This window comes from Balaenoptera ricei, chromosome 1 (assembly GCF_028023285.1).
Source record: "Balaenoptera ricei isolate mBalRic1 chromosome 1, mBalRic1.hap2, whole genome shotgun sequence".
NCBI lineage: Eukaryota > Metazoa > Chordata > Mammalia > Artiodactyla > Balaenopteridae > Balaenoptera > Balaenoptera ricei.
Window position 1 is genome coordinate 143,445,707 of NC_082639.1, and position 27,751 is coordinate 143,473,457.

The 27,751-nt window shown below is 54.0% G+C and overlaps 2 protein-coding genes across 8 annotated transcripts in view; one reads left to right on the top strand and one right to left on the bottom strand.

Moving 5' to 3' along the window:
- Window positions 1-27,751, top strand: part of KIAA1614 (KIAA1614 ortholog) — a 37,995-nt gene that overhangs the window by 9,033 nt on the left and 1,211 nt on the right. For 3 of the 5 annotated variants that reach the window (XM_059937471.1, XM_059937493.1, XM_059937478.1), the window contains 6 exons: window positions 5,856-5,999; window positions 13,374-14,869; window positions 17,039-17,195; window positions 18,908-19,169; window positions 22,150-22,277; window positions 22,980-27,751. In XM_059937471.1, the coding sequence (XP_059793454.1) occupies window positions 5,856-5,999; window positions 13,374-14,869; window positions 17,039-17,195; window positions 18,908-19,169; window positions 22,150-22,277; window positions 22,980-23,631 (2,839 nt within the window). In that variant the 3' untranslated portion in view covers window positions 23,632-27,751. The remainder of the gene's footprint in view (window positions 1-5,855; window positions 6,000-13,373; window positions 14,870-17,038; window positions 17,196-18,907; window positions 19,170-22,149; window positions 22,278-22,979) is intronic. The other 2 variants (XM_059937487.1, XM_059937499.1) reach the window with 1 other exon arrangement.
- STX6 (syntaxin 6) overlaps window positions 20,108-27,751 on the bottom strand; it is a 65,514-nt gene continuing 57,870 nt past the window's right edge. For 2 of the 3 annotated variants that reach the window (XM_059937527.1, XM_059937511.1), the window contains 2 exons: window positions 25,531-25,740; window positions 20,108-20,603 (listed from right to left, as the gene is read on the bottom strand). In XM_059937527.1, coding sequence (XP_059793510.1) covers window positions 20,539-20,603; window positions 25,531-25,740 — 275 coding nt within the window. In that variant the 3' untranslated portion in view covers window positions 20,108-20,538. Of the gene's footprint in view, window positions 20,604-21,795; window positions 24,098-25,530; window positions 25,741-27,751 lie in introns of those variants that run through there. The other variant, XM_059937518.1, reaches the window with a different exon arrangement.

A 27,751-nucleotide genomic window follows, 5' to 3' on the forward strand; every position in this document is an offset into this window, starting at 1 on the left:
GGCAGTGCTGGGACGTTGCTGTGTGCTGTGGCCTGGTACACGGGTAGCCTGGTGAGGGGGTCTGGAGATCATTCTGGCTCCCTGGTTGGGTTCTGGATCTTCTGGTCCTAGTCTCAGGGGGTCATGAGGAGCCCTGGGGGTGAGCTTGGGAGAAGAAACTCTCCTGCATCTCCCCAGGATTTGCAGGGCTGCAGATGTAACTAAGGACTCCCCCTGGCAAGGGTGTAACGAAGACTAGCCAAGCCCCTGTCCGTCCTGCATACCCCCCGCCACTCCCCATCCTGCCCACCAACTCAGATATACAGACACAAAGGAAAACTAGAGGGAACCCCTCGCCACTCCCAAACCTGCCAAGACTACAACTAAAAAGAAAAAATTTTCGTTTAACCACTCACCAGTGTTTTCAACTATGTACCGTGCTCCTGAAGTATCTAGGGTTCTAAGTCCTGGTGGAGAAGGAAGGATGCTAACACTTCAAGCCCTACCTCACAGCTAGTGCTGCCTGCAATCGTCATGCATGTCATTGTCACACTCACATACACCCCACACAGGAAAATCTCATTATGGTACCAATCTTTGTGAATAAAGAGGCTCAGGAAAGTTAATTTGCTCGAGACCATTCATCTTTGAGGAGTTGGGCTGAAATTCAAGAAGAGGAAGCCCTCCTCCGTGGCCTCCAGAGTGGGGCAGGCCACTGTCTCCCTAGATGGGGGTGTCTTGGTCACCTGCCTCCACACATGCAGTGCTAGCAGAGCGACAGCCAGCAAGGATTTTTTTGTCCTCCTTCTTCAGGAAGGCAGGGACAGAGCCTTTTTGCTCTCTCTGTAAGGAGTCGACGTCCTAGGGAAGCTCTGCACACCTCCACCCAGATCTTTTCAAAGGTGTTCAATGAGGCATATCCCACAGCAGCCATTCTTTTTTTTTTTAAATTATTTTATTGAAGTATAGTTGATATACAATGTTGTGTTAATTTCTGCTGTACAGCAAAGTGATTCAGTTATACATATGTATATTCTTTTTCATATTCTTTTCCATTATGGTTTATCACAGGATATTGAATATAGTTCCCTGTGCTATATAGTCAGATCTTGTTGTTTATCCATTCTGTATATAATAGCAATAGTTTGCATCTGCTAATCCAAAACTCCCAATCCTTCCCTCCCCCACCCCCTTCCCCCTTGGCAACCACAAGTCTGTTCTCTATGTCTGTAAGTCTGTTTCTGTTTCGTAGATAAGTTCATTTGTGTCATATTTTAGATTCCACATATAAGTGATATCATATGGTATTTGTCTTTCTGACTTACTTCACTTAGTATGATAATCTCTAGTTGCATCCATGTTGCTGCAAATGGCATTATTTCATTCTTTTTTATGGCTGAGTAGTATTCCATTGTATATATGTACCACATCTTCTTTATCCATTCATCTGTCGATGGACATTTAGCTTGTTTCCATGTCTTGGCTGTTGTGAATAGCGCTGCTGTGAACATAGGGGTGCATGTATCTTTTCGAATTAGAGTTTTGTCCATGTATATGCCATTCTTAAACAGCCTTCCCCGGCTTCCCTGGTGGCACAGTGGTTGAGAGTCTGCCTGCCAATGCAGGGGACACGGGTTCGAGCCCTGGTCTGGGAAGATCCCACATGCCACGGAGCGACTGAGCCCGTGAGCCACAATTGCTGAGCCTGCGCGTCTGGAGCCTGTGCTCCACAGCAGGAGAGGCCGTGACGGTGAGAGGCCTGCGCAAGGCGATGAAGAGTGGTCCCCGCTTGCCACAACTAGAGAAAGCCCTCGCACAGAAACGAAGACCCAACACAGCAATCAATCAGTCAATCAATCAATAAATAAATAAGAACGTGAATTTCTTTAAAAAAAAAACAAAAAAAAGAAACAAATGTTATATAAAAAAAACAAAACAGCTCTCCCTTCTCTGTTGAGAGAAGCGCCTATTTATTGTCTGGGCAGCAGTGTCACTCCGCTACCAGACAGCCTCCTTCTATTCCCCATTCTATGGAAATTGCCTTTTCTGTGGAGCCCTGTCAAGGGCTCTGAAGGTCTAGAACAAAACCCACCAAGCCCTCTCTAGCTTCAAGATAGCCTGTCTCTTCTAAACACGCCTTCCTGGCAGATGAACAGGGGATCTCTTCGGCAGGTGATTTTAGTTCATGTTCAGGGATTCCATCCTTTGCTCAGTAAGGGGGTGAGAGTCACTCAACAAAATAATGGTGCAAATAGTAAAAGCAATAATAATAAATGCTAATATCGATGGAATCTCACCAAGTGCTTGGCTCTGTGCTCAGCTCTTATAAGGGGATCAGTCTCACTTAACAACTGAGCCCCTATTTAGGAGAGGAGGAAGCTGAGCCTTAACCCCTAAGTGACCTGCCAGGGTGACACAGCTGGTAAGTGACAGCCCAGAATTAGAACCTGGGCAGGCTGCCCCAGAGCCACGCTTCTAACCACCACTCTAGGCTCTGTCCTGTCCGTGTCCCGCAGCCCTGGGAAGAAGGTGTCTGTGGTAATGAGCCCAGACAGGCCCCTGCCTTCATGGAGCATGTGTTCCAGAATCAGTTCCGGGCCCACCTTTCCTATTCCCCTCACTCGGGGAACCGCACACAGTGTGACAGCAGGAGCGCTCTATCCTTGGTCATCAAAAAGCTTTCTAATATACAAAAATGGCACAAATGCCGGGGAGAAAGGCTTATATGTGTTCTGTATACTATATTTTCCCTCTACTTGCAGCATCCTGGAATCTGGGAAATGTCAGATCTCTTTATATTCCAAATTGTTTCCCTAATTCATATTCCTGGGATGAAAGAGTTAAAGCTGGACTTGCTGGAACTTATTATTTTAATCTAGGATTATGATGGCTGCAGAAGGAGGCCACTCTGTCCCCCTGACCTCTCTGACTGGGAGACAGTGGTGGTTGTCCTGACTGGAGAGCCTGACCTGGCTGTGCCTGGGTGGGAGGGGAGCTGCAGTCAGAGCTAAGCCTGTCTCTCTGCTAGGAAACGGGCTTAGGTAGAGAGACCAGAGCGGGAGGGGGCTGCATGCTGCCCTTTGTCCTGGGAAGCAGCTTAGGGTGCTGGTGGTTGGAGGGGCAGATGGGAGGGCCAGAATACTCACGTGGAGCTCCCGTTGTCCCCAGCCAGTAGCTCTTTTAGGTGTTGCTGCTTCTTGAGGGCCAAACATCTGTGAACCCCCCAGCAGAGGACGTCAGGATCCCCTACCCCACCTTGTGGTATGGCAGGCTACCTGGCCAAAGGCCCTGGCTTACAGGGTAGCAATGTGAGTTCTGTCCCCCGTGTAACTCCCGCTGTCTACAGATGGGGAAACAGGCCTGGGGGAAGCACTCAGCCACTTTCTCCCTGTGCCTCACCTGCTGAGCTCATGAGCCCTCGATGTGCGAGCTTTCATGGCCGTGACAAAAGCCCTCTGTGCTCAGATGGAGTTGTCTTTGCCAAGCCACACAGGGACCACCCCAGTCCTTCCAGGAGATCTCTGAAGGAACTGTGACAGCTGGGACGGTGGGTTATAGTCTGTGATGGGAAGGGGTTGGCTCCAGGGCTGTGGTCAGATTAGAGTGGAGAGTCTCCCTTCTCCTCAGAGGAGTCAGAACCTGTCTGTCGGGCAGGGCTGTTGCCCCTTGGGTGGACCAAGACAATGCCGTGATGGGGGGTGGGCAGTTAGACTGGGACAGGCTCACAGCACTGCACCTGTCTGCCCCCTGCCGCTTGGGAGAAAGACCCCCTTCCTGCCACGGGGCTGTCAGGGCCTGCCCTCTCCAGGGTGCACCGTGACCAAGAGTTGCCTGCCCTGCTGACCCTGCTGCTCCCCTCCCTGCTCAGTTTGTTACTGCATGGATGCCTCCAGGCGCCTAAAAAACCCTGCTTTTCTAATCCGTGGAGAAACCAGCTTTGTCTGCCAGGAACCAAAGCAGGGCAGCTGATGGAAAAAAAAAAAAAAAAAAAAAATTAACAGCTCCAAGTAGAGGGAGCAGAAAGGAAACAGCAAAGCTGGAAAATGGTCTCAAAACCTGGGGGGAAGGGCGATCTTGGCAGCATCTGGCCAGCTGCCTGGAGCCCTCCTGCCTGCCCACGAGGTCTTGTGACAAATGCCCTCCGACAGCCGGGGAACCACAGCTGTCACCGGAAGGCTCCGAGCGCGCGGGCTGGCAGCCAGAGGCCTGCGGCTGCAGATGCGTCTCTCCCCGGGCTGGTAACCTCATTATCTCCGCTGGCGGAGCCGGAGCCTCGGGGAGCACAGCTGCTCTCGGCAGTGCGTTGGAGGCCCTGCCTTCCCCGGGAAGCTGTGCAAAGGGAGGCCTCTCCTCACAGGGCAGCAGGCCTGGAGACTCACTTTCATTCTCTGCCGTAAGCCCTCCTGGTTCCCGAACTGTGCCTGGGCCCTGCCAGGGTTCATAGGCACAGATGGTGCCTTTGTTCTGGCAGTTCTTATTTTTTATCTTGGCCCCAATTGCAGGATTAGGTGCAAATAATGAGAAAAAAAAAAAAAAAAAGAAAAAAGAAGGAAAAAAAAAATCATAGACTGCCCAGAGCTTGTCTAAGGTTGTCCCAAGGAGGCCTCAGGGTTGTGCCATTTCCCACTCACATCTCTGTCATCTGTCACCTAGGAAACTACTTGGTACCTTCCCCGTGTCAAGACAAGGCCCCTTTCTCCAGGTGACAGACGGGGTGGGTAAGGCACGGGATTTGGCGGGCTGCAGTCTGAGATGCAGGCCGGGCTGAGCCTCTACCTGCCCAGGTCCTCTTTCTGCGGACCCTCCCTAGTGAGGACAGCCCAACGTATGTGCAGTGAGGACAGGAGCAGCCACGGGGCTGCGGAAGTCACTCCGCCTCGGCCTGCTCTGGGACCGGGGGCGGGGAGGGGACGGAGGATGTGGAGGCGCTGGGGCTGGCTGACGCCTGCTCTGCTTCACTTGATGTCTGACCTTGAGCGACGACGCACCAAGTGCTCCTCTGTGCCCCGGAGCCCTCATCATCTGTCAAGTGGAGAGCGCACCTGTCCCCAGCCAGCCTGGCTGGGGAGGGGGGCTCCCGTCAGGGGGAGGCCGGCGCTGGCTGCATGTCATTGTCTGGGAGGTGGCTTTGAAAAAGAGCTGCTATTATTTTCTGCAGCTCTGGACTGGCTGGGGAGGAGGCAGCACACGTGGGAGGCGGAGAGGACTGCTAGAGGACCTTTATTATTATGAACCCGAGCCACTGCTGACCTGATGTGGGTCCAGCGTAACGTCTCTCAGCCCGGGACTGATGCCTGCCGGGTCGGGATTGGGACTGAGGCCTTATGAAAATGTCATTCCCTCAGAGGAGCAGCATGGTGACGGGCAGAGTGCTGATTCCTTGTGTCTGCGGTGGGAGCTCAGGATGGTGCGGTGGGAGCTCCAGTGGGTACGTGTGGGTGCAGAGAGAGACAGAAGGAGAGAGGGAGGGGACACGTGTGAAGACCATCTGGCTGGCTGGGCACAAGCCCAGCCCGACAACCCCAGGCCCTTTTCTCCCCCTCCTCCCAGATAACTCCCGCTGTCTGCCCAGGGAAGGAACAATAGAATAATCTGGAGACTCCCCTACCCTTTTCTAGATCCTCCTGGGCTCTCTGCCTCTGGTCTCTGAGCAGATGTCCAAGGTGGGCCAGCTCCCTGGTCCCATCCAGAGTCGCTCAGGGCCAGGCCCCAGGCCCCAGGCTAGGTGCCCTCCGTGTGGGAGCTGGACAAGGAAGGCTGCACACGCAGGGCTGTTTCTGGCATAGCCACACTCGACACTGTTAAAGCCCTCCTAATCCGTGTTATTTTCTTCTAATCCCTCCCCCGCCCGCTCTGGCCCATGTGCCACCCTGCAGGACCTTTAGTCCCAAGCCGGAGCCCGTGCTGAGCCCCAGGCATGAGGAAGCCAAGCATCTGCTTCAGCGAGCCCGCATGAAGGCCAGGACCCGGCCCATCCGTGCCAGCCACGATATTGTGCCCACCCTTGCCCAGGGCAGCCGGTGAGTGGGGCCCGGCTCAGACTGGCCTGGGAGGGCTGTGGCAGAAGAAGAGATGGGATCCAGCCACTGCAGGCCGCTGCTCACTCCTCCCTCCTGTCTGTGTGTGAGTTTTTCCTGTGTCAGGCATTGCTTTCATTCTTTTAGTCAGTCAGCACACCTTCATTGAGGGCCTGCTCGTGTTATGTTATGGAACATAATCCGAGCTCCCTGGAGGACAGAGGTCACAGTCTCCAGGGAAAAAGACGGGCAAACGGATCAATACGGTTCTGTGGGCGGTGGTGTAGGAGAGGAAAGATGCGTGTGCAGGGCAGGAAACCTACTGTAACTCCGCTGGAAAGGACAGGGGAGGCTCTGGAGGAGGTGGCTTGTAAGTTGGGGCTTGAAGGAGACGTAGATATTCAGTGGGCAGATGAGGGAGGCAGGGGTGAGCATCCCGGGGCAAGAACTGAGCAGAAGCACATGCTCAGGAGTTGGGCCAGGCTGGAGCCTGAGGACATGCTGGGGGGTGCATGGCGTGAAGGCCGGAAAGCTCAGAATCACGGAGGCCTCCAGGCCTGCTGAACAATTTGGATGCCTCCCGTAATAGCTAGGAGCCACCAGAGGATTTGAGGCAGGTGGGTAGCACCATCACATTTGCATTTCAGGAAAGCTGTTCTGACTGCAGGGACAGGTTGGATCTGAGGGGCTGAGGGGCAGTGAGGAGGCTGCACCGTGGTCCTGGTGAGCAGTGATGGGGGCAGGGGGGCAGGGGGCAGGGTGTGGAGACGAGGGATTGCCAGGAGACAGAGCAAGCAGGCTTAATGAGGCAGCAGAGAAGCGGTTAAGACTCTGGGACCAGACCACTGAATTCTGGCTCTGCCACTTACTAGCTGTGTGCTCTTAGGGAAGTCTGTGTGCCTCAGTTTCCTCATCTGCAAAATGGGAATCATACGAGTGCCTATCTTAACGGGGTTGTTGTGAGGGTTATATGAGTTAATATATGTAAAGTGTTTAGAACAGCACCCAGCATACAGTGAGTACGATACGAGTGTTACCTCTGACTGTTAATCATTTAATCAACTGGAGGAGGGGAGCATGAGAAGGGGAGGCATCCAGGATGCAGCCCCGGGTTCTGACTTGGTGTCTGGAGGTTTGGTGGGGCCTTAGCCGAGAGCTGAAGCCTAGGTGCAGGATCAGGCTTTGGAGGGGTTGCCCACAGAACACCCACTGGAGATGCTTATCAGGCAGTTGGATACAGGAGCTGTAGAGGAGGAGAGAAGTCAGAACTGCGGATTTGGGCATTACCCTGATTTCACGACGCTGGAGCTATGAGGGAGGCTGAGCTCATCAGGGATGAAGAGATGGGAAAAGTACAAGTTCAAGGACGTTCAGACCAGCATTCCACATATGTGGCTACTCCTTGCATGACATCCCATCCCCGTCATTGTGCCTGTTCCGTGTACGGTGCACCCCAAGCAATCACTTACATGTGGCATTTGCTGGTGCAGCTGGCCTGCGATGAGGCTGCCAGCCCATGCCAAAGTGGCCCAGGCCCCAGCAGGACCATGGCACAGTGGGCACTAGAGGGAGAGAGGATTCTCAGCGGAACTGGATCACGTGCTCTTTGAGGGGATGTTGAGCCCTCTCATTACAGGCTGAGGACCTTCCTGGCACCTTTGAGATGACTCCAGCAGGGGCAGAAGGCTGCAGCCTGCCTCTGTGTTCAGTGTCACTGTGACCCCTGGGAGAGGGGCTCAGGAGACCCTAAATCCTGGCAAGAGGTACCAAACAGGCTACTCTATCTCCACATTTTGTACCTTGTCTCCCTCTGGCTGGAGGACACTAGTTAGGAATGGGAGTGGCTTCTTTGAAGCATCCTAACTGTTCTACTCTGCATGTATATGAGGCCCAGAGCCTTAGACTTCCACGGAAACCTCCTGTTCCACTTTCTTTAGGTACTTAGGTGGAGTTGGGGAGCCTCAAAACAGGCAAGACTATCCGCAAAACAGACTGGATGGTGTACATGTACTTTGGACACTTCCTCTTCCCCAAATCACGTCAGTATCTCACGACAACCCCAGTCACTAAGCTTAAAGTAGGTTCCCTTTCACCAGGCTCTTCTCCAGCAGTAGAAATGCTACTGAAATGCAAGGTGACCCACTTTAGCAGCTGCTGTGTCCAGAAAAGAATTACTTTGACTTGGCAGCACTGGTGAATCCTCAGAGGGTATAGCTGAAAAATCAACACCAGATGGCTTGCTGCAAATGCTTCTGAAGGGTACTCTTGTCAGATTGCCCTGGAGAGCCGTGCTGAGCTAACTTGGAGGTGCCACACAGGCCTGGGGCCTCATTAGATGCAGGAGCCCCTCGTGCACCCGCCAAGCCCAGAGGCATCACTCCTTCCAAAGAGCAGCCTGATGAAAAATGATGGAAGAGTGGGGCAGGCAGAGCAGTCTCCAGAAGGTCTTCTTTATATCGGGTCTAGCTGGAGGTAGCTGGGGCAATCCTGAACAGACTGGCTTTTCCAGGAGGTGAAGAGGTAGTAAGCAGCAGCCGCATTTTCTGGAAGCAAATCAATGTAGAAATTGAGCAGCTCTTGGAAGCACAACCTCTTGTCATTTGGGGGACATGAACACCTATGTTGGTGTTCCTAATCCCAGGAGGGAAGAACACGTGAGCAAGAGGCAGGGCCTGGGAAGGTGACACCGTAAGTGCTGTTGTCCTGTGTCAGATGGTGACCATGTAGGACTGCATGGAGCTTGTGTGGTTAGGACAGCACTGTCGTAGAAAGGGACCTTCCCAAGGAGGCCGTTCAACTCCAGAGTCTGAGCAGACAGAATCCTCTCCGAGAGGGATGGTTGAGGCATCTGCTGTGCCTAATCTTGAGAAGCTTGGCAGGTATGGTGTTTGCTTGCTGCTCTAGTGCCTTATTTGCTCTGTACTTGTCTCCAGAATCTTCACCGTACCTTTATGCACTGGTCCCAGCACTACTGGTGGAGGCCTCTGGGATTCAGTAACTGAGCTGAAGGTACCTTATGTGATCAAGCTCTCCCGCATCTCTCCATTTCTTCTTTTAGAACAAAAATATTGTTTGTACCTTTGGCATGAATTCCAGGATGGCTCGCTTCTCCATCTTGAATGTAAAAGTTAAGGTTGCTGATGTGGCTGACAGGACCTGCACTTCCTTATTAGATTAGGAACGTACCGCCTCCAAAGCTGAGCTTTATTTTTCCCTCCTCAGAAAGTAGAGCCCACATCCTGTCAGCAGAGCAGGGCATCGCCCTCTGGGGCTTGGAGGGGGTTGTTGTGTCTAAGCCCGTGTACTGAATCTCCCAGTGGGCCTTTCCTCCACCGGCCGGGCCTGGCTGACCAGGGCGCCCTGCCTGTGCCGCAGGGGCAGAGCCTCTGCTCAGTGGGGCTCCTCTTGTTTCTGGGGGGTGAGGTGAAGGCTAGAGCCTGCCTTTACTGGGCAAAAATGCTCTGGAGAGCCGACCCAGGAGCCCCACACGGACAGTGAGCCCACCGGGGTGATTATCTCACAGCCCCTTCTGAGATCCTGACAGGCTCAAGAGGTGCAGGTGCAGACGGGGTCCTAGGTGGCAAGGGCGCTGCAGTGCTTCACAGTCACTTAAAGAGAATTGTCACAAGCAGGGGGATCAGAGGGACTTCCCCAGCCGTGCTGAGACAAGCAGAGAGACACTGTACCCTCCTCACCAGGCGTGAGCCTACTCAGGAGCTTTACATCTCAGCCACAAATCCCTCTCCAAATGCAAGCCCACGGTATGACTTTTGGGAACCCTAGGCACTCTTGCCTTCGTGGGCTCCTTCCTCCATAAACAAAGTGAAAAATTATATTTTATGACCATGCTGGCTTAAAGGTGAATATATTAATATTACATCTGAGAATGTTTTCTTTGATTTAAAAGTGCATTTATTTATCCTCTTTTGACATTAAAAGAACCTAACAAACACATTTTCGTGGGCCCTGAAAGAATCGTGGTCCTCACGTACTGCAGCTGTTGTGCCTAATGATAAGATGGCCTTGTGTGCATATGGGTTCCAGAAAACAGGATGACTGACAACGCCTCAGTATTCCTCAGAGCCGCCCTTTCAAGCATAGCATCTGCTCAGATCTCAAAGCAGGCAGACCCACTTGCTTAGCAGTAGTTCTTTAAAAAAAAAAATTCTCCTGGAGGAGCACCTATTGGGAAATGCTGGAGTCAGGAGTGGTGGCAGGTATGCAGCCCCCCACTGCCCACTGCATCCCAGGGCAGGGTAAACACCTAGTGAACACCTAGTGTCAGGCTCCAGGAAGGCCCCCAGAGCTTGCACTGTGGCACTTTTCAGCTGCCTGACTTAAGAAGTACTCACCCCGCTCCTTGGTGTGAATCGGGGCCTAGGATACAATGCAGTGTGACACAGCAGGACCTTGGCTCTAGCTTTATTCTGCCGGCTCAGCATTCACAGTTGGGTGAGCACCAGCCCCTCTCCTGGTGTGACCAGAGGCCTGGGGTCCAAGATTTGAGGTTGTAGTGATCTGACATGGCACAGGTGAGTGAGTGCCTTAAGCTCTCAGCCCTAGCTGGTTGCCACGGAGCTTTGCAGGGAATCAGTCTTGGACAACTTAACTCTGACCTCTCAGTCTATCCCATGACCCCCAAGGGTAGCCTCTATACATCATACTCCACGCCATCTGCAATCCAGAGCATTCCAACCCATCAGGGCTATGAGACTAGTCAGTGGCTTGGCTATCGAGGCAGCCAGGGAGGGGGATGATTAGGAATGGCCAGTGACACCCTCAGAGCCCAGGTGAACACATGTTCACCTGAGTCAGACAGGCAAGACCATTTATCCATACAGCAAGCACAGCCTGGAAGAACACACTGTCCAGTCCAGTCAATGCCATGTATAGTTAGAGAAGTCAACCAGTTCAGTGGCTGCTCTCCCCACTGGTTGGCATGTTTTAACAGTAATTGTTAAACATGGATGTTTTCTTCCTGCTATTGTCTGAACACTTTTCCTTTTAATTGCATACCACATCTGTCTTTCTGTTGCAGCTGTGAATTTGGTGAGGAAGGAACTCACGTTAAGGCAGCCTTTTTGAGAGCATTGGCATCCTTCCTCCAGGATCACTGAAGCATCCAGTTAGAGGAAGGATTAGTAAATCAACCAATCACTCACATACATTTCATTTATAAGAAGTTGGAGTGTCAAGACAGGCTTGAACAAAATGTGCTAGGAATAGGGTATAGTTAGGGAAGGCTTTGTAGGCGCTTTGAGGACTGAAAGCAGTAACATAACACATAAAGTATGCCGGCATAGATAGCTGTCTACATGGGTACTCTTCTCGGTAATTGGAAAGAAGTAGCAGGTCTCTAAAATCCAGGCCCCTGTCTCCAGACAGCACTTGACCATTAGCATGGTCAATGTCTAGTTCTATTTTCGTGGCTCCGTGAGGGAGAAAAGATTCCTGCAACTTGCCTTTCCCAGCTGTTCAGGTGCCGGTCAGCCCAGGAACTGGTCCTGTGTGGCCTCTCCTTTGTAGAAATGAGGAGGGGGTGACGTGGTCATGGCAGTCCCTTCCAGCCCTGACATCTTCTGAGTCTCTGATGACAAATGAATGGCATGGGTATTCAGAGGAGGAGACATCATCAAGATGTATTAGTCGGGGTTCTCCAGAGAAAGAATCAACACGATGTGTGTTTATACATGGAGAGAAAAATTTATTTAAAAAAAATTGGCTCATGGTATCATGGAAGCTTGTTAAGTCCAAAGTCTGTAGGGTAGGCTGTCAGGCTTGAGACCCAGGCAAGAGTTGCAGCTCAAATCCAAAGGCAGTCAGCTGGCAGAATTCCTTCTTGCTCAGGGGAGATCAGTCTTTGTTCTATTAAGACCTTCAACTGATTGGATGAGGCCCATCAAACCACGGAGGGTGATCAGCTTTATTTGAAGTCCACCAGTTTAAATATTAATCTTATCCAAAAAAACATGTTCACAAAAACATCAAGAATAATGTTTGATCGAGTATAATAATGTTTGACCATGGCCCAGCCAAGCTGACACATAAAATGAACCATCACACATGGTATCTGTACACAGGTAAGATTTAATACTTAGGAATCAAATGCAGGCAGGTTAAGAAGAAAGATTCCAGGAGACAGTGGCAGGAGGGTTGCATGAGGTAGATGGGGTGGAGGCCTTACAAGTGGGTGGTGGGGGACAGAGCTGGAGAGGAAGGCAGAGAGGAATGTGGAGGGCCTGTATTTTTACCCCAAAGACTGTGAACTTGATCCTGTGTCCCCCTTGAGAGATGGTGTGATGAAGCTTTGCTCCAGGAGGACCAATGAATAAGAGGCCACTGCAGGGGTCCAATGTGAGTGACAAAGAAGTGATAAACGTCAGAAATGATGTGAATCCCAGCCACTCAGCAGTAGATTGGTGGGGAGGTGCTGCTGGGAAAGGAAGGGAGGAGCATTGTCTTTACTTAGGTGGCCTCTGACAGGAAATGACCTGTAGGCCTGGGTCCATTTGCACAGGGGTCTGAAACTCAGGTTACCTGGCTCTAAGAGGCCCAGTGTGAGATTTGTGCAGGTGTTTTCTTGAGCTGAGCAGGACTTGACCACCAGCCACACTGTCTCCCAGAGCAAAGGTTGATGACAGACTGTGAGGACTCTTCCTAGCACAGTAATCGTCATCACAGCTTTTCGGGGCAAGCGTGTATGTGAGGGCCTGGGGAGGGGCAGGTACAGGAGGGGGTGTTGGAGCAGACAAGGTGGAGAGACCAAGAAGAAACACCAGTGTCACTCTGTCTAAATTTTGTCCAAGCAAGGTGATTAGGAACCCTGAGTAGATACTTTTGAGAGCAGAAATGTTTAGAAACACTGACTGCAGGTCCTACACAGTCTCCATGGAGACTTAAAATATGATCTTCCCATTAAACCTTTATAAAAAATACAGTATTGCCACAATTCATCACAATTCACCAGATGCCCATCATGGCCAGGCTCGCTTCTTCTCCTAAACATACACACACACACGCACACACGCGAGGACTTCGGTATCATCCTTCTGTACAATCCTGAGTTTAACAGTGTTTCATCTTAACTCAGGCTGAGCCAGGCAACAGAGGGAAAGCCGAAAGTAAAGAAGGTTGTATTCATCTTGTTTAGCGCTAGGTTCAGAATCAGGATGCACCTGTAAGCTGCTCTGCTTTGCTGCCCGACTCTGGAGGAACCTGATTGGGGGCAACTTTGGGTTGTAGTTCCACCGAGCACTGTGGGAGACTGTACCCCAGGGTGGAGGCCGGGGGCGGGGGGCTGGTGGGTGCCCAGCGGGGAGTCTGTACCTTCCTCCCCTCTTTCTGCCCGTGACCTGTCTCCTCCTGCCTCCCCGTCAGAGATGGGCGGAAAAGCCCAGCCTTGGACCCGAGGATGACCCTTGCCTGCAGAGACAACCTCCAGAACGGGAACACGAGTGACTCCTCCAGCGGGGAGTCCAGCAGCGGGCAGTGGCCGAAGCGGGCCGCCTCCCCGTCCCACGTCCGCTTTGAGGATGAATCAGCCCGCGACGCCGAGTCCCGCTACCTCGAGCGGCTGCAGCAGCGTCAGCGCCAGGTGCTGAGCACCGCGCTGCAGCCGGCGGACCAGGGCCTCCTGCGCTCCAAGCCCGACCTCGCCGACTATGTCCACGGCGGCTGCCGGCGCCAGGACGCGGGCGCGGGGGCTCTCCACCCGCTGCTGGGCGGGCTGGAGCCCCGGGGCCTCCCCGCGCCGCCGCCCGCTCAGGGCAGCGAGAGGAGGTGCCGAGCCTGCGGCCACTGCATCGCCCCCGACCCGAGGGTCCTCCGGGAGCGCGAAGCCGCCTGCGGGATGGAGGGGGTGTTGGCGCAGCCCCGCAGCCCTCGGGGCCTGGGCGGCCCCCTCCGGCTCTTCCCTGCCGAGCCCGGACTCCACACCGAGTGGATCCGGGAGACGCACATCGGGGGCCAGGCGCGCCCAGAGGAGGCAGACTCGGCCCTGGACAGCACGGACACCTCCGACAGCTGCAGGACCGACAGTGAGGAGGCCGGGACCTCCCAGCCCAGTAGGGTCCGCGGCAGCAGCCCCCGCCTGCGGGCCTCCAGGCCTCGGGGAGGCTACAGGTGGTTCCAAAAGGCTGAAATGGGGCCGCTCCGGAGCCCTCAGGCCCCGCCCTACCTGCCTGGGCTGGAGCTAGTGGAGGTGTTGGGTGAGGTGACAGAAGGCACGGGACAGACGCCTGAGGGGACTCTGCTCCCCAGAGAAGATGCTTTCTCTAAGCCTCTTGTCCAGGACTCTAACAGGGCTTCCCTGGGGTCCCAGCCTGGACCAGGGCCGGAAAATCACTGGGCTCAGCCTGTGGATTCCCGGACAGCCTATGCCATCGCTTCTTCCATGAAGGTGGGCTCCTCGGCGCCAGGCAGACAAGCCCAGGTTGTAGAGAGCCAAGAGTCTCTGGGAACTGACTCCCCGAATCAGAGCCACGCAGAGCCCTCTGCCCCCAACCAGGCCCAGCAGCCAACCGCTTCCCTCTCCCCCGAAAGCTGGGTGCCGACCCCTCCCTCTTCAAAGAAAACCACCTCCCCTGTGTCTCACAGGAAGGCAGCCCTGGCTGGACTTCGCAGGCCGGGTGACCAGGGAGAGCCTATGGACGCCCCCGTGCCTTCTTCCAGAAGCGTAGTTCCCAGGGCCTGTGAGCTCACCCGGCCGCAGCCCCAGCCCCGCAGCCCCTGTGTCACCCCGTCCACCGGTCACTGCAACAACGGCACGCCCCAGGGGCTGCAGGAGCCCTGGGGAGGAGCCATCTTCGCGGGCAGTGGGGAGAAGGGCGCCTACAGCCAGAAGCCTGCAGCACCGCCGGAGGACCACGGAGATGGTAAGGGATTCCCCTGGGGCTAGGGCGGTCCTAGACCGGAGGCCACAGGCTGGGTCTGTGGCCCACCAGGCACTCCAAGTCGTCACTTACTGTTCATCTTAATAGATGACATACCCATGCACCGTTCCTATAGCAGCCCCGAGGAGCCCCCAGAGCCGCAGCGAATGTTGGGGAAGCTGGCGGGGTCCGTGGGCTGGTACAGGATTCCACATCAGCCTGGAGGCGGATTAGCCAGCTCCCCCTGGGGGTGGTGGTAGTGGGAACCCTGAGGTGTGTGCAGGAGCTCCAAGCTCTGTGGCTGCCAGGGGCCTGGGCTTTAAGAGAATTTTGCTACCAACAGAGCAGGAAGAAGCAGCAGCTCCAGGATTTACTAAGAGCAGCAAACGCCAAATAATCACACGGCTAAGGTCCTTCTGCTTGAACGTCGTCCTTTCATTCATTCACTCATTCATTCAGTACTGATTGAGCACCTGTTACAGGCCAGGCGCCATCCTAGGCCCTGTGGGGGATGCATAAGTGAAGTAATTCAGCAGGAATCCAGCCCTTGAGACCTCCTCCATGTGGCGAAGCAGATGTGCTGTCCGGGTGCCCAGTGGGCAGAGTACCTACAAACAGTGCTGGGGTCGTTCTCTGGTGCCCGAGCCCTTCTAGACCCCCGAGCCTGCTGGGCAGGCTGTTAGGTTTCAGCAGGAAAGGCTGCTGAAGGATAGAAGGTATCAACTCTGCCCTTGGAAGGGGTCCTCATATCATGGGCAAATCCTGAGCATTGGCGGCCCCTGGGCTCTGATCCCCGATGTTGTGATCTGAGGTGAGCAGCTCGGCTGCTCACTTAGGCAGAGATAACAGGCCCAACGTGCACAGCCTTGCCTTCCTGTGCTCGCGGGCTCTGGCAGCCCTGGGGCTGTGATGGCTCGGGAGGAAACCAGGGCTTGGAAACAGAGTGGAGGAGAAGAGGGCAGAGAGGTGACAGGCCTTACTGACCTCATTGAGGATGTGGGTGCCGAGCGCCCCCCTGCCCCGCCCCGGGTGTGCCGGCCACACGCTCCACTGCATGCGGGGAGCAAACACTCTCCCTCTCCCTTCCTTGCTCACACGAACCTTGAGGAAGCAGGCCCCACCCTGAGCTCCCGCCTGCCCTGTGCTGAGGTGTGGTTTTCTTCCCTCGGACGGGCTCTAGGCTGGCTGCTGGCTGCCCCTACCCACTTCCTATGGGGCGTTTATTCCTTTTTTTTTTTTTTTTAATAATTTCTTTTTTTTTTAATTAATTAATTTATTTTATTTATGGCTGTGTTGGGTCTTCGTTTCTGTGCGAGGGCTTTCTCCAGTTGCGGCAAGCGGGGGCCACTCTTCATCGCCGTGCGCGGGCCTCTCACTGTCGCGGCCGCTCTTGCTGCGGAGCACAGGCTCCAGACGCACAGGCTCAGTAGTTGTGGCTCACGGGCCTAGTTGCTCCGCGGCATGTGGGATCTTCCCAGACCAGGGCTCGAACCCGTGTCCCCTGCATTGGCAGGCGGATTCTCAACCGCTGCGCCACCAGGGAAGCCCAGGGGCGTTTATTCTGAGAGCTGCTGACCTTTCTGGGCAGCCTGGCCTCCACCTGCTGGAGACCTGGAGCAGAGGGCCGGGTGAGGCTCCTCCTCTCATTAGCCAGGAGGTCCTGGGCTCCTCCTCTGTAACCTGAGAAGAATGATAGAACCCATCTCCTAGGAACCCATGCAATAATCTCTGTAGGACATTTAACTCATTGTCTAGAACTTCACACGTGCTCCAAAAACGGTGGCTATCGTTTAGCTGTTAGATGTCACAGCCAGCAAGAGTGTGGTTTTTGTCCCAGAAATACAAAATCCAACCCCCACCCCAACTGTCTCTTGATATAGGAGGGACATGGCTTATCACAAGCAGCCCTTCATTTCACAGAGGTTTAGTTCTCATCTACTGTGCACGAGGTGCTGTGCTGGGGGTGATGGGGTTCAGCAGGTAGTAAGACCCCTCCCTGCTTCGTGTGTGTCTCACCACTGCCTCCACTGCTCTCGTGGGGCTCCCACTTCTCTCCATCTTCCTCTGGCTCTCCTGCCTCTGTCATTGGGTTGCGAATGCCCCCCCCCCCGCGCCACCCATGACCCATGGGGATGGATCAGTGACACCGGAGGGATGCTGTGGCTATTGCAGGAGGACTCCAGGGCTGTCTCGCCTCAGCAGCTGTTGGCACCATCAGCTCCAAGGGCATCACCTTCTCCCCGGCCTCAGAGGAGCCAGCGTCCAGCCAGGAACCAGAGGGCGGCCTGCAGAGGACAGAGCCGAGTTCTGTAGGGCATGTGTCATCCCGGTGAGTGACAGGAGCAAGAGCCCTGACGCAGGAGGTGGGGGATTAGGGCACTGGGGGGGGGAAAGAGACCCCCTGGAGTGGTAGTGTGATAAGCTGACTACTCCCCATCCTCGGGGGACTCCTAGACTAGGTGCAAGCGTGGCACCCCAGCACTCCTTTGCCAGCCCTGTTCAGTCTAGTGTACGTGGTTATTCGCTCACTGAGCTTTCACTGAATGGCCTGAAGCTCCAGGCACTGTGCTAGGCACAGCTGCGCGGACAGTCCCAGCCCTAGAGGTGCTCCCAGGATGGGCTCTCCGTCTGAGAGGACTTGCTACTGACTCTGGGCTGGGAAACAGCCCGGCACTCATGTTTCCGTGCTCTCCTCCAGCACTGAGGGTCTGAGTCCTTGCTCTGGGGCCTCAGAGCCTTGGTGAGCTGGTCCTGTGGCAGGGCCTTCTCTTCTCCACTACGCACCATTCCTGGTGACATGTAGCCCGAGGCTTCACGTGCCACTGAAGCCAGATCTCCAGCTCCGTGTGCTCCCCAGAACTCCAGATTCGTGTATCCAGCTCCCCCGGCATCTCCACTAGGATGCCTGAAAGGCCTAGTGGAAGTCTCGATCACTCTCGACAAAAGCTGCTTCCCCGGGTCCTCCTCCCGGCAAACACAAAAGCTGCTTCCCCGGGTCCTCCTCCCGGCAAACACACAGCACACCGCCATCCACACAGAGCTCACGCCCCGACTCAGGGCGTCATCTTGGCTGCCCCCTCCCCCTTCTCTCCCACCCTCATCCACTGGCAAGTCCTCTTCGGCTCCTGCAGCCACCTGGACGGCATTTCTCCGGGTCTCAGTGCATTCCTTCTTTCTGTGCAAATCTAATTGTCCCTTCCTGCTCTCTGCCTTCCCTCTCGCCCCTGCAGTTCCTTCTCCATACAACAGTCCGAGGTATCTTTTTAAAACCTTAATTAAATAGTGTCATTTCTCCTGCTGAAACCCCCCAATGGTTTTTCCTCTCATTTGGAATAGAATTCAAACCCCTTACCTTGGCTTATAGCACTCAGTGTAATCCGGCCTCGGTCCACCTGTCTGACCCCATCTGGCCCCTCTTTCCCCCCTTGCTCATTATGTTGACGTCCTGTGGACCTGGCCCCATTATGTCCTTGAACCCACCACACACTGAGCCTCTTCCTGCCCAGAGCTGTGATTCCAGCTGTTCCCTTGCCCTGGAATTCTCACCTCCGGGCTCGACAGGACTGGCTCCTTCCTGCCATTCAGCCCTCGGTTTAAATGTCATCTTCTCAGAGAGGCCTTCCCCGGCCACCGTGTCACTCTCCACTTCACCCTGCTCATCGGTTGCTGGTGGGTTTTCTCCTTTGTTTACTAGTCTGTTGTTTGTAAGCTCCCGAGAGGAAGGGTCTTGCCTGTCATGTTTATCACATACCCCAGTTATCTGCCAAGAAGAGGCCTAGAAGAGGTTCTGAAGAAATATTGGATGGATGGACGATTGAGTGAACCCATAGTTGAGTGTGACACCAAGGGTCTTGTCTGAGCTTCTCCCTAAAGGCTACCCAAGCAGAGTATCCTGCAGAAGTCCGCGCGGCCTTTCTTTCTGCGGCCTGCCTGTCACTTTGTCCGTGCGGCAGTGGTGCGGGCCCACCTGGGGCACACAGGATGGGCCCTTGCCTACTCCAGCCCTCTCCCACCCACCTCATGTCCACCTTTGCGTTTCAGAGCATTGCCAGGGGTCAGTGTGGGACCCAGCCTGCCCTCAGCTGCGCCTTCTGACAAGAACAAGAAAAGCAGCGGCAGCATCTCCTCCACCCTGGGGCTAAAAAAGTTCTTCTTGGCCCTGACAAGTCAGGGCACAAGGCCCAAGCTGGGCAAGTCCCGCAGCTACAGTGTGGAGCAGCTGCAGCCCCCGGCGCCCAGCCCGGCTTCACACACCAGCGCCCCCAAAATGAAGAGAGCCCCATCGTTACAATCCCTGCATCCGGTGAGTCCCAAGGGCCCAGCCGAGGGGTGTGTGAGGCCAGCGGGGGTGTAGCCACCATGGGAATGAAAGGTGGAAGGAGGAAAGAAGTGCTGAGGGTGCTGCCCAAGGAGTCCCAGGTGGAGAAAGAGACGCTACTGGCATCCCCACAGTCCATCCGCGAGACGTGGATTCCCTGGACGCAGTGGGGGTGGGCAGCGCCCAAGCTTCTGTCCTTCCACCCCGCGGCCCCAGCCTGGGCTCATCCTAGACCCCCGCCCTCACTCTGCCACCTCTGCCCAGTCCTGGTGTCGACTGCCTGATCGTTCTGGAACCTTTTCCGTGGCCACAGCCACTCTGTTAGTCTAGCACAGATCACTTCACACCTGGATCACCTCAACGGCCTCCTGATGAGCATCCCTGCCCTGTCTTTCTCCATGTGGTTTTCAGAGTGGTCCTTCTGGTGTGCAAATCTGGCCTTGCCATCCCCTCATTGAACACCTGCCACTGGTCCCTTATCACCCCCAGGATAAAGTTCAGGTCACTCGACATTGCCAAAGGGTTTCTGTGATCTGACTGCGTTCATCTCATCACTCTTCTAACACTTGACCCCATTTATCCTTGACTTTGCAGTTCTGTAATCAGGCCACACAGTCTGACTTTGAACCTTCCCCGGAAATGCTCTTCTCTACCTACTAATGTCTGCTCATCCATCAACACTGAAGGCACTGCCTTCTCCAGGAAGCCGCTTCCAGTCCCTCCTTGGGCTGAGCTGGGCACCTCTGCTCTGTCTTCCCTTCTCATCCTGTGCTTCCCTCCTTCACGGAACTTGTCACATAGTATTTTAACTTTTGTCTGTGTCCCCTCGGTGGAATGTGATTCCCTGTGGAGACACTACTTGATCTTTATATTCCAAATATTTAGTATGATGATTAGTATGGTAGACATACTCAATACACAGTGAATGAATGAGTGAGTGAGTGAGTGAATGCAGGGCAACCTGCTGAAGTTCCCCCTCCCCCGTGCTAGAGGATAAACCAACAGCAAACCAACAGTAGCACCTAACTCTCAGCTATGTCTCTGAAAGTGCTGTTCTAGTCCAGGTGTTTCCAGGTATCATGTCTATTCTTCTCTTCCCTGCTCCCACCCCTGGGCAGAACGAAGCAGGCGATTGCAGTTTGGGGCATTGGAGCCTTTCATTCTTCAGGCTGAAGTAGGGAAGAGAACGCAGGCTGAATGAAAATTCCATTGGTTGTCTTGCACCCCGTACAGAATAAATATTTGCTGGATGAATGAATGGAAGACAAAGAAACAAAAGCAAAGCCATGTCAAGCTGGGGACAAAAGCCTAGAGTGGCATCGTGCTCCAGAAATTTGCTGCTTTTCTCATGAAGTTAGATTTGTCCCCAGTGTGTCTGAGCCGTGGTGCCAGGATGTATGGCCATCAAAGCTTCAATCTCTGTAAACCCAAGGGAAATGAAAGCCCGTTAGTGTAGGAGAGGGGTTATGGGCAATGTCAGCCAAGTGGGCAAAGTTAGGAAGTAAGCTGGCCAAGAAAGAGTGGGAGCAAGTGCCAGGAGGACTGCGCAGCAGAAAGAATTGTTCAAGAACTGAAAAGAGAACATGAAAGAAGACTCCATCTCACCCTGGTATATTCATGACATATCTCAGGGTGAACACCTTCCTGTTAGACTGTTGTGTTGACAAGTGTGTGTGGAGAGAGGGTGGATGGCTGCTGCCCTGGCTTGGTTTTCCTTTTGCCCTCCTGAGTGGGCAGTGGGCACCTTCGCCACGTGGGCTGCTCCTACGTCCTCTAGTGGCTATGGCTCTTTGACCTTTGCACCTGCATCTGGAAGGCTCCTCCCTTCTCCCCTCCCCCGTTTCCCTGGGGAACGCCTGCTTGTCTTTCCTGCTTGTTCTGAGTTGACTTCTCCCAGAAGGCCCGCCGGAACCCTGAGGCAAGGTCAGGGCCCCCTCTTAAGCTTCTTGATAATACATCTTTCTGAGAGCACGGATTTCCAATGTGATAAATAATGTGTGCGGTATTTGTTTAGAAGTCGGCCTCTCCCTGCCTCCCACCCCCACCCTTGGAATAGCCTCCTCACTGGGTCAGTTTCTAGAACACAGATCTGACCTTGTAACTCTTCTGATTAACATCACTCAGTGGCTCCTCAGCAGGTCATATAAGGTCCTGCCGGGTGTGGCCCCTCGGCTCCAGCCTTTCTCCCATCACCTCTGCAGCCCAGCCACCTAGACCATGAGTATGTTCCAGAACATCCATGCTTTCTCCCATCTCCCTCTGTCTGCATCTGCTATTTCTTCTGCCTGGAACACCCCACCTCCGTCTTCACCTGGAAAGCTCATGCTTCAGGCCCCGCCCAGGCGTCAGCTCCTCCAGTGCCCTGGAGCCTCCTGAGCTGAGTCTGTCCCTGCTTCCCTGCACAGCGTTGTCCGTGCTTCTAGCCTCACACTTACAACATGCATTTAGGGCTTTTGACCTGTCCATGCTCACCTCACCCCCATCATGGTGCGAACTCCTTGAGGGACTTCCGTCTTGTCCATCTTTTTAATGCACAGTGTTTTAAGGTGCATACTTGATAACATTTTTAACGTCAGTGATCATAAAAGGGATACTAAAGAATCACAAACTATTTAAGATTTTAACTCTACAATTGTGTTTATTATTCTGTGATTAATTTGATTTCACCCTTTTTTCATAATCAAGGAAGAAATTAGATTTTCTTAAAAAGTGAGATAATTAGCATTACCCTATTCAGTTGTTATTTCAGCCCCCAATTTTTTTTACTTTGAAGCTTCAAAACGCCTACATAGGCCCATCTCCTTAAGTAAGTTATGGTTATTCCTGTTAAGCACTTTGAAGTAATGACAAAAACTTGTGCCATTACTTTCTTAGCAGGCCCTCAGGTTCATGGTTGGGGTCCCCTCTCTGTCAACCCCTTGCCAGGTGGCTTTTCTCACCTGCAATATTGGGCCTTTCCCACTAGGTGTCACCCTCTCGCCAACGTCGGAAAGCTGCCTCTTTTCAGAACCTCCATTCTCTGCTGAGTGGCAAGGTGGACCGGTCCAACCTCTACCTGGTAGGGGAGCCAGGGGATCACAATGCAGCTGACAGGTAAGAGTGGGCAAGTGGTTTGGAGTGTAAACCCAGGGCATGGACAGTGGAGTTATATGCTTAACTCCTTCCTGCCTTAGCAGCACGGCCCAAGGGGGGGTCCCTTTAAAAGAGAAAGTGAGGCTGGCTACCTGTGCCTCAGTTGCGTCAGGGGTCTTGGAGGCCACTCCTCGGTGCCCTTGTCCTGTGCAACTGGACAGAGGTTGGGGTTTCTGTAGAGTTGGAAGGTTTGATTCCTCCGTCCCTCTACTATCTAATGACATTTTGAAATCAGAATGTTCAGGGAGCTTCCTTAGCCCAGCTAAAGATCTGACTGAAGATCCAGAGACAGGGCCCCCAAAGAGGCCCTCGCCCTGTGACCCTGCCTAGAGAAATCCACCCTCTCTGATGAGACCTGCTAGGCTAGCTGCTCTTACCCGGGGCTCCATGGAGGAACTTCAGGGGGTCCATTAACTCCTGGAAGTTTTATGTAAAATTAAAGCTTTCGCCAGATTCTCAGATCTCTGCACCTAAAAAGGTTAACAACCACTGCTCTTGGGGGAGGGGCTTCTGGGTCGGCAGCGGGCTCTGCGGAGCCTCAGACGGCTGTGGGAACCCGCCAGGCGCAGCCCTGGCTCGTGGCCTCCGCCGTCTTTCAGCCAGGGCGGGGCTGGGCCCCAGTGCTGGCCCTCTTTGCCCTCACTCGCCTGCGGCCCCTCACAGGCCAGCCAAGGCGCCGCCCCGGCGCTCCCTCAGCGTGGAGGACGTGAGTGCCCCGGGCCTGGCTCGTGCCGTGGGCCGCATGGTGGAGGTGTTCCCGGATGGCACGAGCCAGCTGCAGCTACAGCGCTCCCCGGAGGGCACTTTCGGCTTCTGTGTGGCCTCTGGGAATGGACGCCGGGACTCAGGTAGGACCCCCCGCCTCCCTTTTCTGGCTCCACAGCCCTGGGGCCTTGGCAAACCACTGCAGTGCCATCTGGCTGTGGTTGTTTCCGCTTCCTGTCTTTGGCTGAACAATGAGCTCTGGACTCAGAGAGCCTCTCAGAGAAAGGACTGGAATTCTCCCCTCAAGGGGGCAGAGATGGCAGGCTTGCTCCACTGTCCCTCTGTCCATCTTGAAGTCAGAATCTCAGTGCCATCTTTTCACTGGAGAGCCCGAGGGAGGTTGTCTGTGCTGGCTGGTTCTCTGGATCCCTTTGACGTGGCTGGTGTGTTTAACCGGTTCCCCTCCTCTAGCTGTGGAGTATGTCTGGGCACGTGGACCGTGCCTGCCTGTGTGTGCATCCAGACCCCTCCCTCAGGGCTGGCTCCTGCCGGGCCTGTTCGCATGTATCCTGGCTCCAGGCCCCTGGCTGGGCGGCCTGCTAGGTCTTGATTCAGTGCTGGCAGGATCAGGGAGGGGCTGTGAACATCCTTCTGCACTCCGGCCAGCTCTTAGCCCTGCCCCATGAATCTTGCAGGGCAAAATGACTTCCCCAGGCCTTTACCCAAGGTCTGTGGGTCAGAATCCATCACAGGGCAAGGGACCTTGACATACATTTCTCAGATGAGATGAGTAAGGAAGGAAGACAGACGTGCAGGAGTGGGAAGGAGAGGAGAGAGAGGAGGAAGAAAGGGAGAGACAGACACAGAAAGACACGCTCAAAGCTGCCCTGGCTGGGCTGTGCCGCGGAGGGTTTAGTCCTCTGCTTTGATCTCCTAGGTCAAGATTATTTAGCTGGCTGAAATCTGCCTGCTGCCAGAGTTGCAGACCACAGCGAGTTCTTGCGTATGTTCCATCATTCATTTTTCAACAATATACGTTGAGCACCTACTGGGTGTTGTAGATACTGGGGATAGAGCTGTAAATGGAACAGAGAAAATCCTCATCCTCAGGAGGACGCATTCTCATGAGGAAGCTAGACTGTATCTACAAATATATATATATGTTTATTTATATTTATTTATATATTTTATATATACATATAATGTGTTATATGTATGTCAGATGGCGAAGAGTACTAAGAAACAAACACAAATAAAGCAGGATAAGGCCCAAGGGCAGTGAGTGTGGGAGTACCGGTGGGGCAGCTTTTCTGAGAAGAGACCCCTGAGCAGACAGACACTGGAGTGAAGTGAGGGTGGGCCATGTGGTGTCTGGGGAAGTGTGTTCCAGGCAGAGGGAACAGCCAGTGCGAGGCCCTGAGGGCTGGGAATGAGCGTGGCCTGTGGGAGGAACTGCAAGGAGGTCAAGCTGGACAGAGAGGGGTGAAGGGGAGAGACTGAGCTGAGGGCAGAAAGGTGGGAGACAGCTGAGCCCAGAAATGGGGGAGAGAGACTGAGCTGAGGGCAGAAGGGGCTTTCTTGCCAGTGAGACCGGAGCCACCAGGGGCTTGGAGCAGGGACTGACGTGCTCTGATTGAACACTTTAACAGGCTCACTGGCTGCTGTGTTGAGAATAGACCCTAGTGGGGTGACAGTGGAACCAGGAAGACCACTTTTAGGGCTATTTCAACAGTCCAGGAAAGACATGGTGGTGGCGGCTTAGACTGGGGTGGCTGTGGAGGTGGTGAGAAGTGGCCGGGGTCTGGTTGACTTGAAGGTAGTTTTGACTATTTGCTGATGGATTTTACATGAGTGTGAGAGGAAGGGAGGACGAGTTTCTCCCCACTCTGGCCCTCAGGAGGGTGCCTGTCTGTCCTCACAGGGAGATGGCCATTGTGAGCATATGTTGACCATTGCAAAGTGCTCCACGGGCTGTTAGCCACTCTGCCCGTTCCTCCAGGTTCCTGTCTCCTTCGGTGAGGGAGACAGGCTCTTCCAGAGAGGCAGCATGCAGGCATAGTTAGACGACAGAGTGTGGTTTGTACTCCAGCGCCTCTGCTGGCTGTGTGACCTTGAGCAGGTTACTTACCCACTCTGAGCCTCAGGTCTCTAATTTGTAAAATGAAGCTAATGAAACCCTACCTGGAAGAGTCATAAGGAGCATTCAGTGAGGTACATGGGAAAGTGCCTGGCCCATTTCTTCCCTTCCCTTTTCAGAAAAAGAATGTGTATTGGGGGAGTAGAACTCCAGACGGGGGCAGACATGATCTGAGTCATCTGTCAATGTGAGATCATACCCAACTGGCCATTCTACTATGCCCCCCTTCCTCCCCCAAAGTCCCTTTAGGCCCCTTTACAGGCAGTGGGACCCCCTCCCCCATCCCGTCATGGACTGCTGATGGGCAGGGGTCTCTAATGACCAAGAGCTTCTTGGGCTCTGCCCTGGCCCGCTCCCCAGGATGCCCCTCACCTGGTTGGTGCAAGCTCTTCCCTGTCGTGCCCAGCTGGTGCCCTGCTCCTGCTGCTGCAGTTGGCTGCTGGATGTCACGCAGAGCTCCCCTCACACATGGAACATGGCTGGTGCTGGTGCCTCCTTGCCACAGGCCGTGCTCCAGCAGCCAAGGGTCACTTCTCCTGGGCCTCAGAGGGGCCGTGAGCTGGGGCTGGTTTGCATTCCTCACTAAAACATCAAGATGCTGGTGTTACTTGCCGGCTATCACATCTGATTCTGTACAGGCATGTGAGAACAGCAGGCTTCGCCTTCTGCTTCTAATTGAATACAACACAGAGATCATACATCCTTAACAAAGGCCGTTTCCAGCAGACAGTAAATGCCTACGATAGCAGTCTCTCTGTCATATTTGTGTCGTGACTTTCAGTTGTGAAGCCTACCCCAGGCATGACAGCGGTGTCTGGTCCTCCAGCTGCATTCTTTTGGGTTTTCTCATCACTCCCCACTGGCATGTTCTGCGGTACAGCAGCCGTTTCTGCCGGCTCCACCCCTGCCCTCCTTACCTGCCTCTCCCCATGCCGCCAACACGCAGACAGGGCAGACAAGCTGTTAAAGAACCCAGAAAGAAGAGGGAAAGGATAGGGCAAGGGCTGAGAGAAAAGCCCTGTGCAGCCAAGATGGCAGACAGACCTTGTCAGGAGGGAGCCGGCCTTGCAGGAAAGGCTCAGCTCTGCCAAGAAGCACTGAGAGGCAGTTCCACAGGTCAGACCAGGGAGAAGGAGTATGTCAACAGCTCCGATTTGCTACAGCCAGAGCTGCAAACCTTCAGGTGCCTTAGAGGAGGTTTCAATGCACTTTCAAACCCGAATTTCAGAGGGTGGGCTCTGAAAAGCTTGACTTCTGTTGGAGCCAGAAGCTCCTAGGGGCTGGGCAGACAAGAAGATGACCTTGCACTCGTCCAAGACATCTTAAAAGGCTTCCAGCCGGAGACTGGGGGACAAGACGAGATGCTCTTTCGGGTCCCTTCTAAGGAAGCTGATTTTAGGAAGAGGAAGCAGGGAGTCAGGGGTGGGCAGCTGCTTAATGTTTCTAATCAGCCAGCCAAGTCCAGGCTGGGGAGCAGCGAGGGTGCTTAAGGCAATGCTAACCTGACCCCGTGAGTCCTGTAGGGGCTGTCGCGGCATAGGGTCCCCACCCTGCAGTCCTCCCGCGGAAGGGGCTGAGCTCTGCACACCCGCGCTCACTCGGTGCGTCCGGATGGAGGGCACCCAACTTTCCCTGGAAGAGCCTGTGCTCCCTTACTGTCAGGTGGAAGCAGCTGACGGAGAATTTGAAAGGTTTTCAGCAGAAGTTGAGGCAAGAGGGGCTCCCTCAGCTGGACCGTCCTGCACTGTGTAGCGAGGGAGCCCAGCCCAGCCAGCCCGAGGCTTCCAGAGCCTTCCAGAGCCTGCTCCACTGAGTTCCTCGAATTGAACCCCAGGATAGGAGAAGCAGGTTCTTCCCAGGCTCACCCTACCTTAGAGACCCAGGGAATGGTCCCAGCCAGGTGGGGCCTTTTGGGGTCACTGAGGGGAGAGAGTATGTGTGAAGAAGGGAAAAGTGAGCCACGATGACTTTAAACACGGGGCCAGAATTTCTATGTTTCTTGGGCTTTTGCCCAGAAGCCTCTGAATCCTAAGTAAGGAACCGTATCCGAGGAAGACTGAGGCCAGGGCTAGTCCCAGACAATCCTGTGAAGCAAACCAGGTTTGGATTTGACCTCAGCCACGTTCGCTACTCCAGTGGTACCATCCACCACCCAGCTACTTGAGGGCAGCAGCTGGGTCTTATTTGTGAATCCCACCTAGCAGGGTGCCAGGCATGTAGTAGGTCTTTGTCTCAATTTTTCAACATTTTCCTCCCTATTTTACAATCAAAGCTTATCCCAGAAAAAGATAAGATTAGCTCATTCACACTGGGGTGTACATGAATAATAACAGCTTAAAGCATTATTTGTATTAGGAGGATTTTAAAAGAGGAGACAGAGAAATGAAGTTATACCATGGAGGTGGGCACACTGTATCTATTTATAAAGCCAGTTGTGGTTGTGAAGTGGAATAATGAGGGAGAGTGTGTGTGTGTGTGTGTAGTGCCCTGTATGAGCACCTGCCTCCCCTCCACCCCAAACAGCATCCACCTGAGCATTCCACAGAGCTGCATGTCTTTGATTTGGATTTCCTGTGTTAGTTCTCCTGTTTTC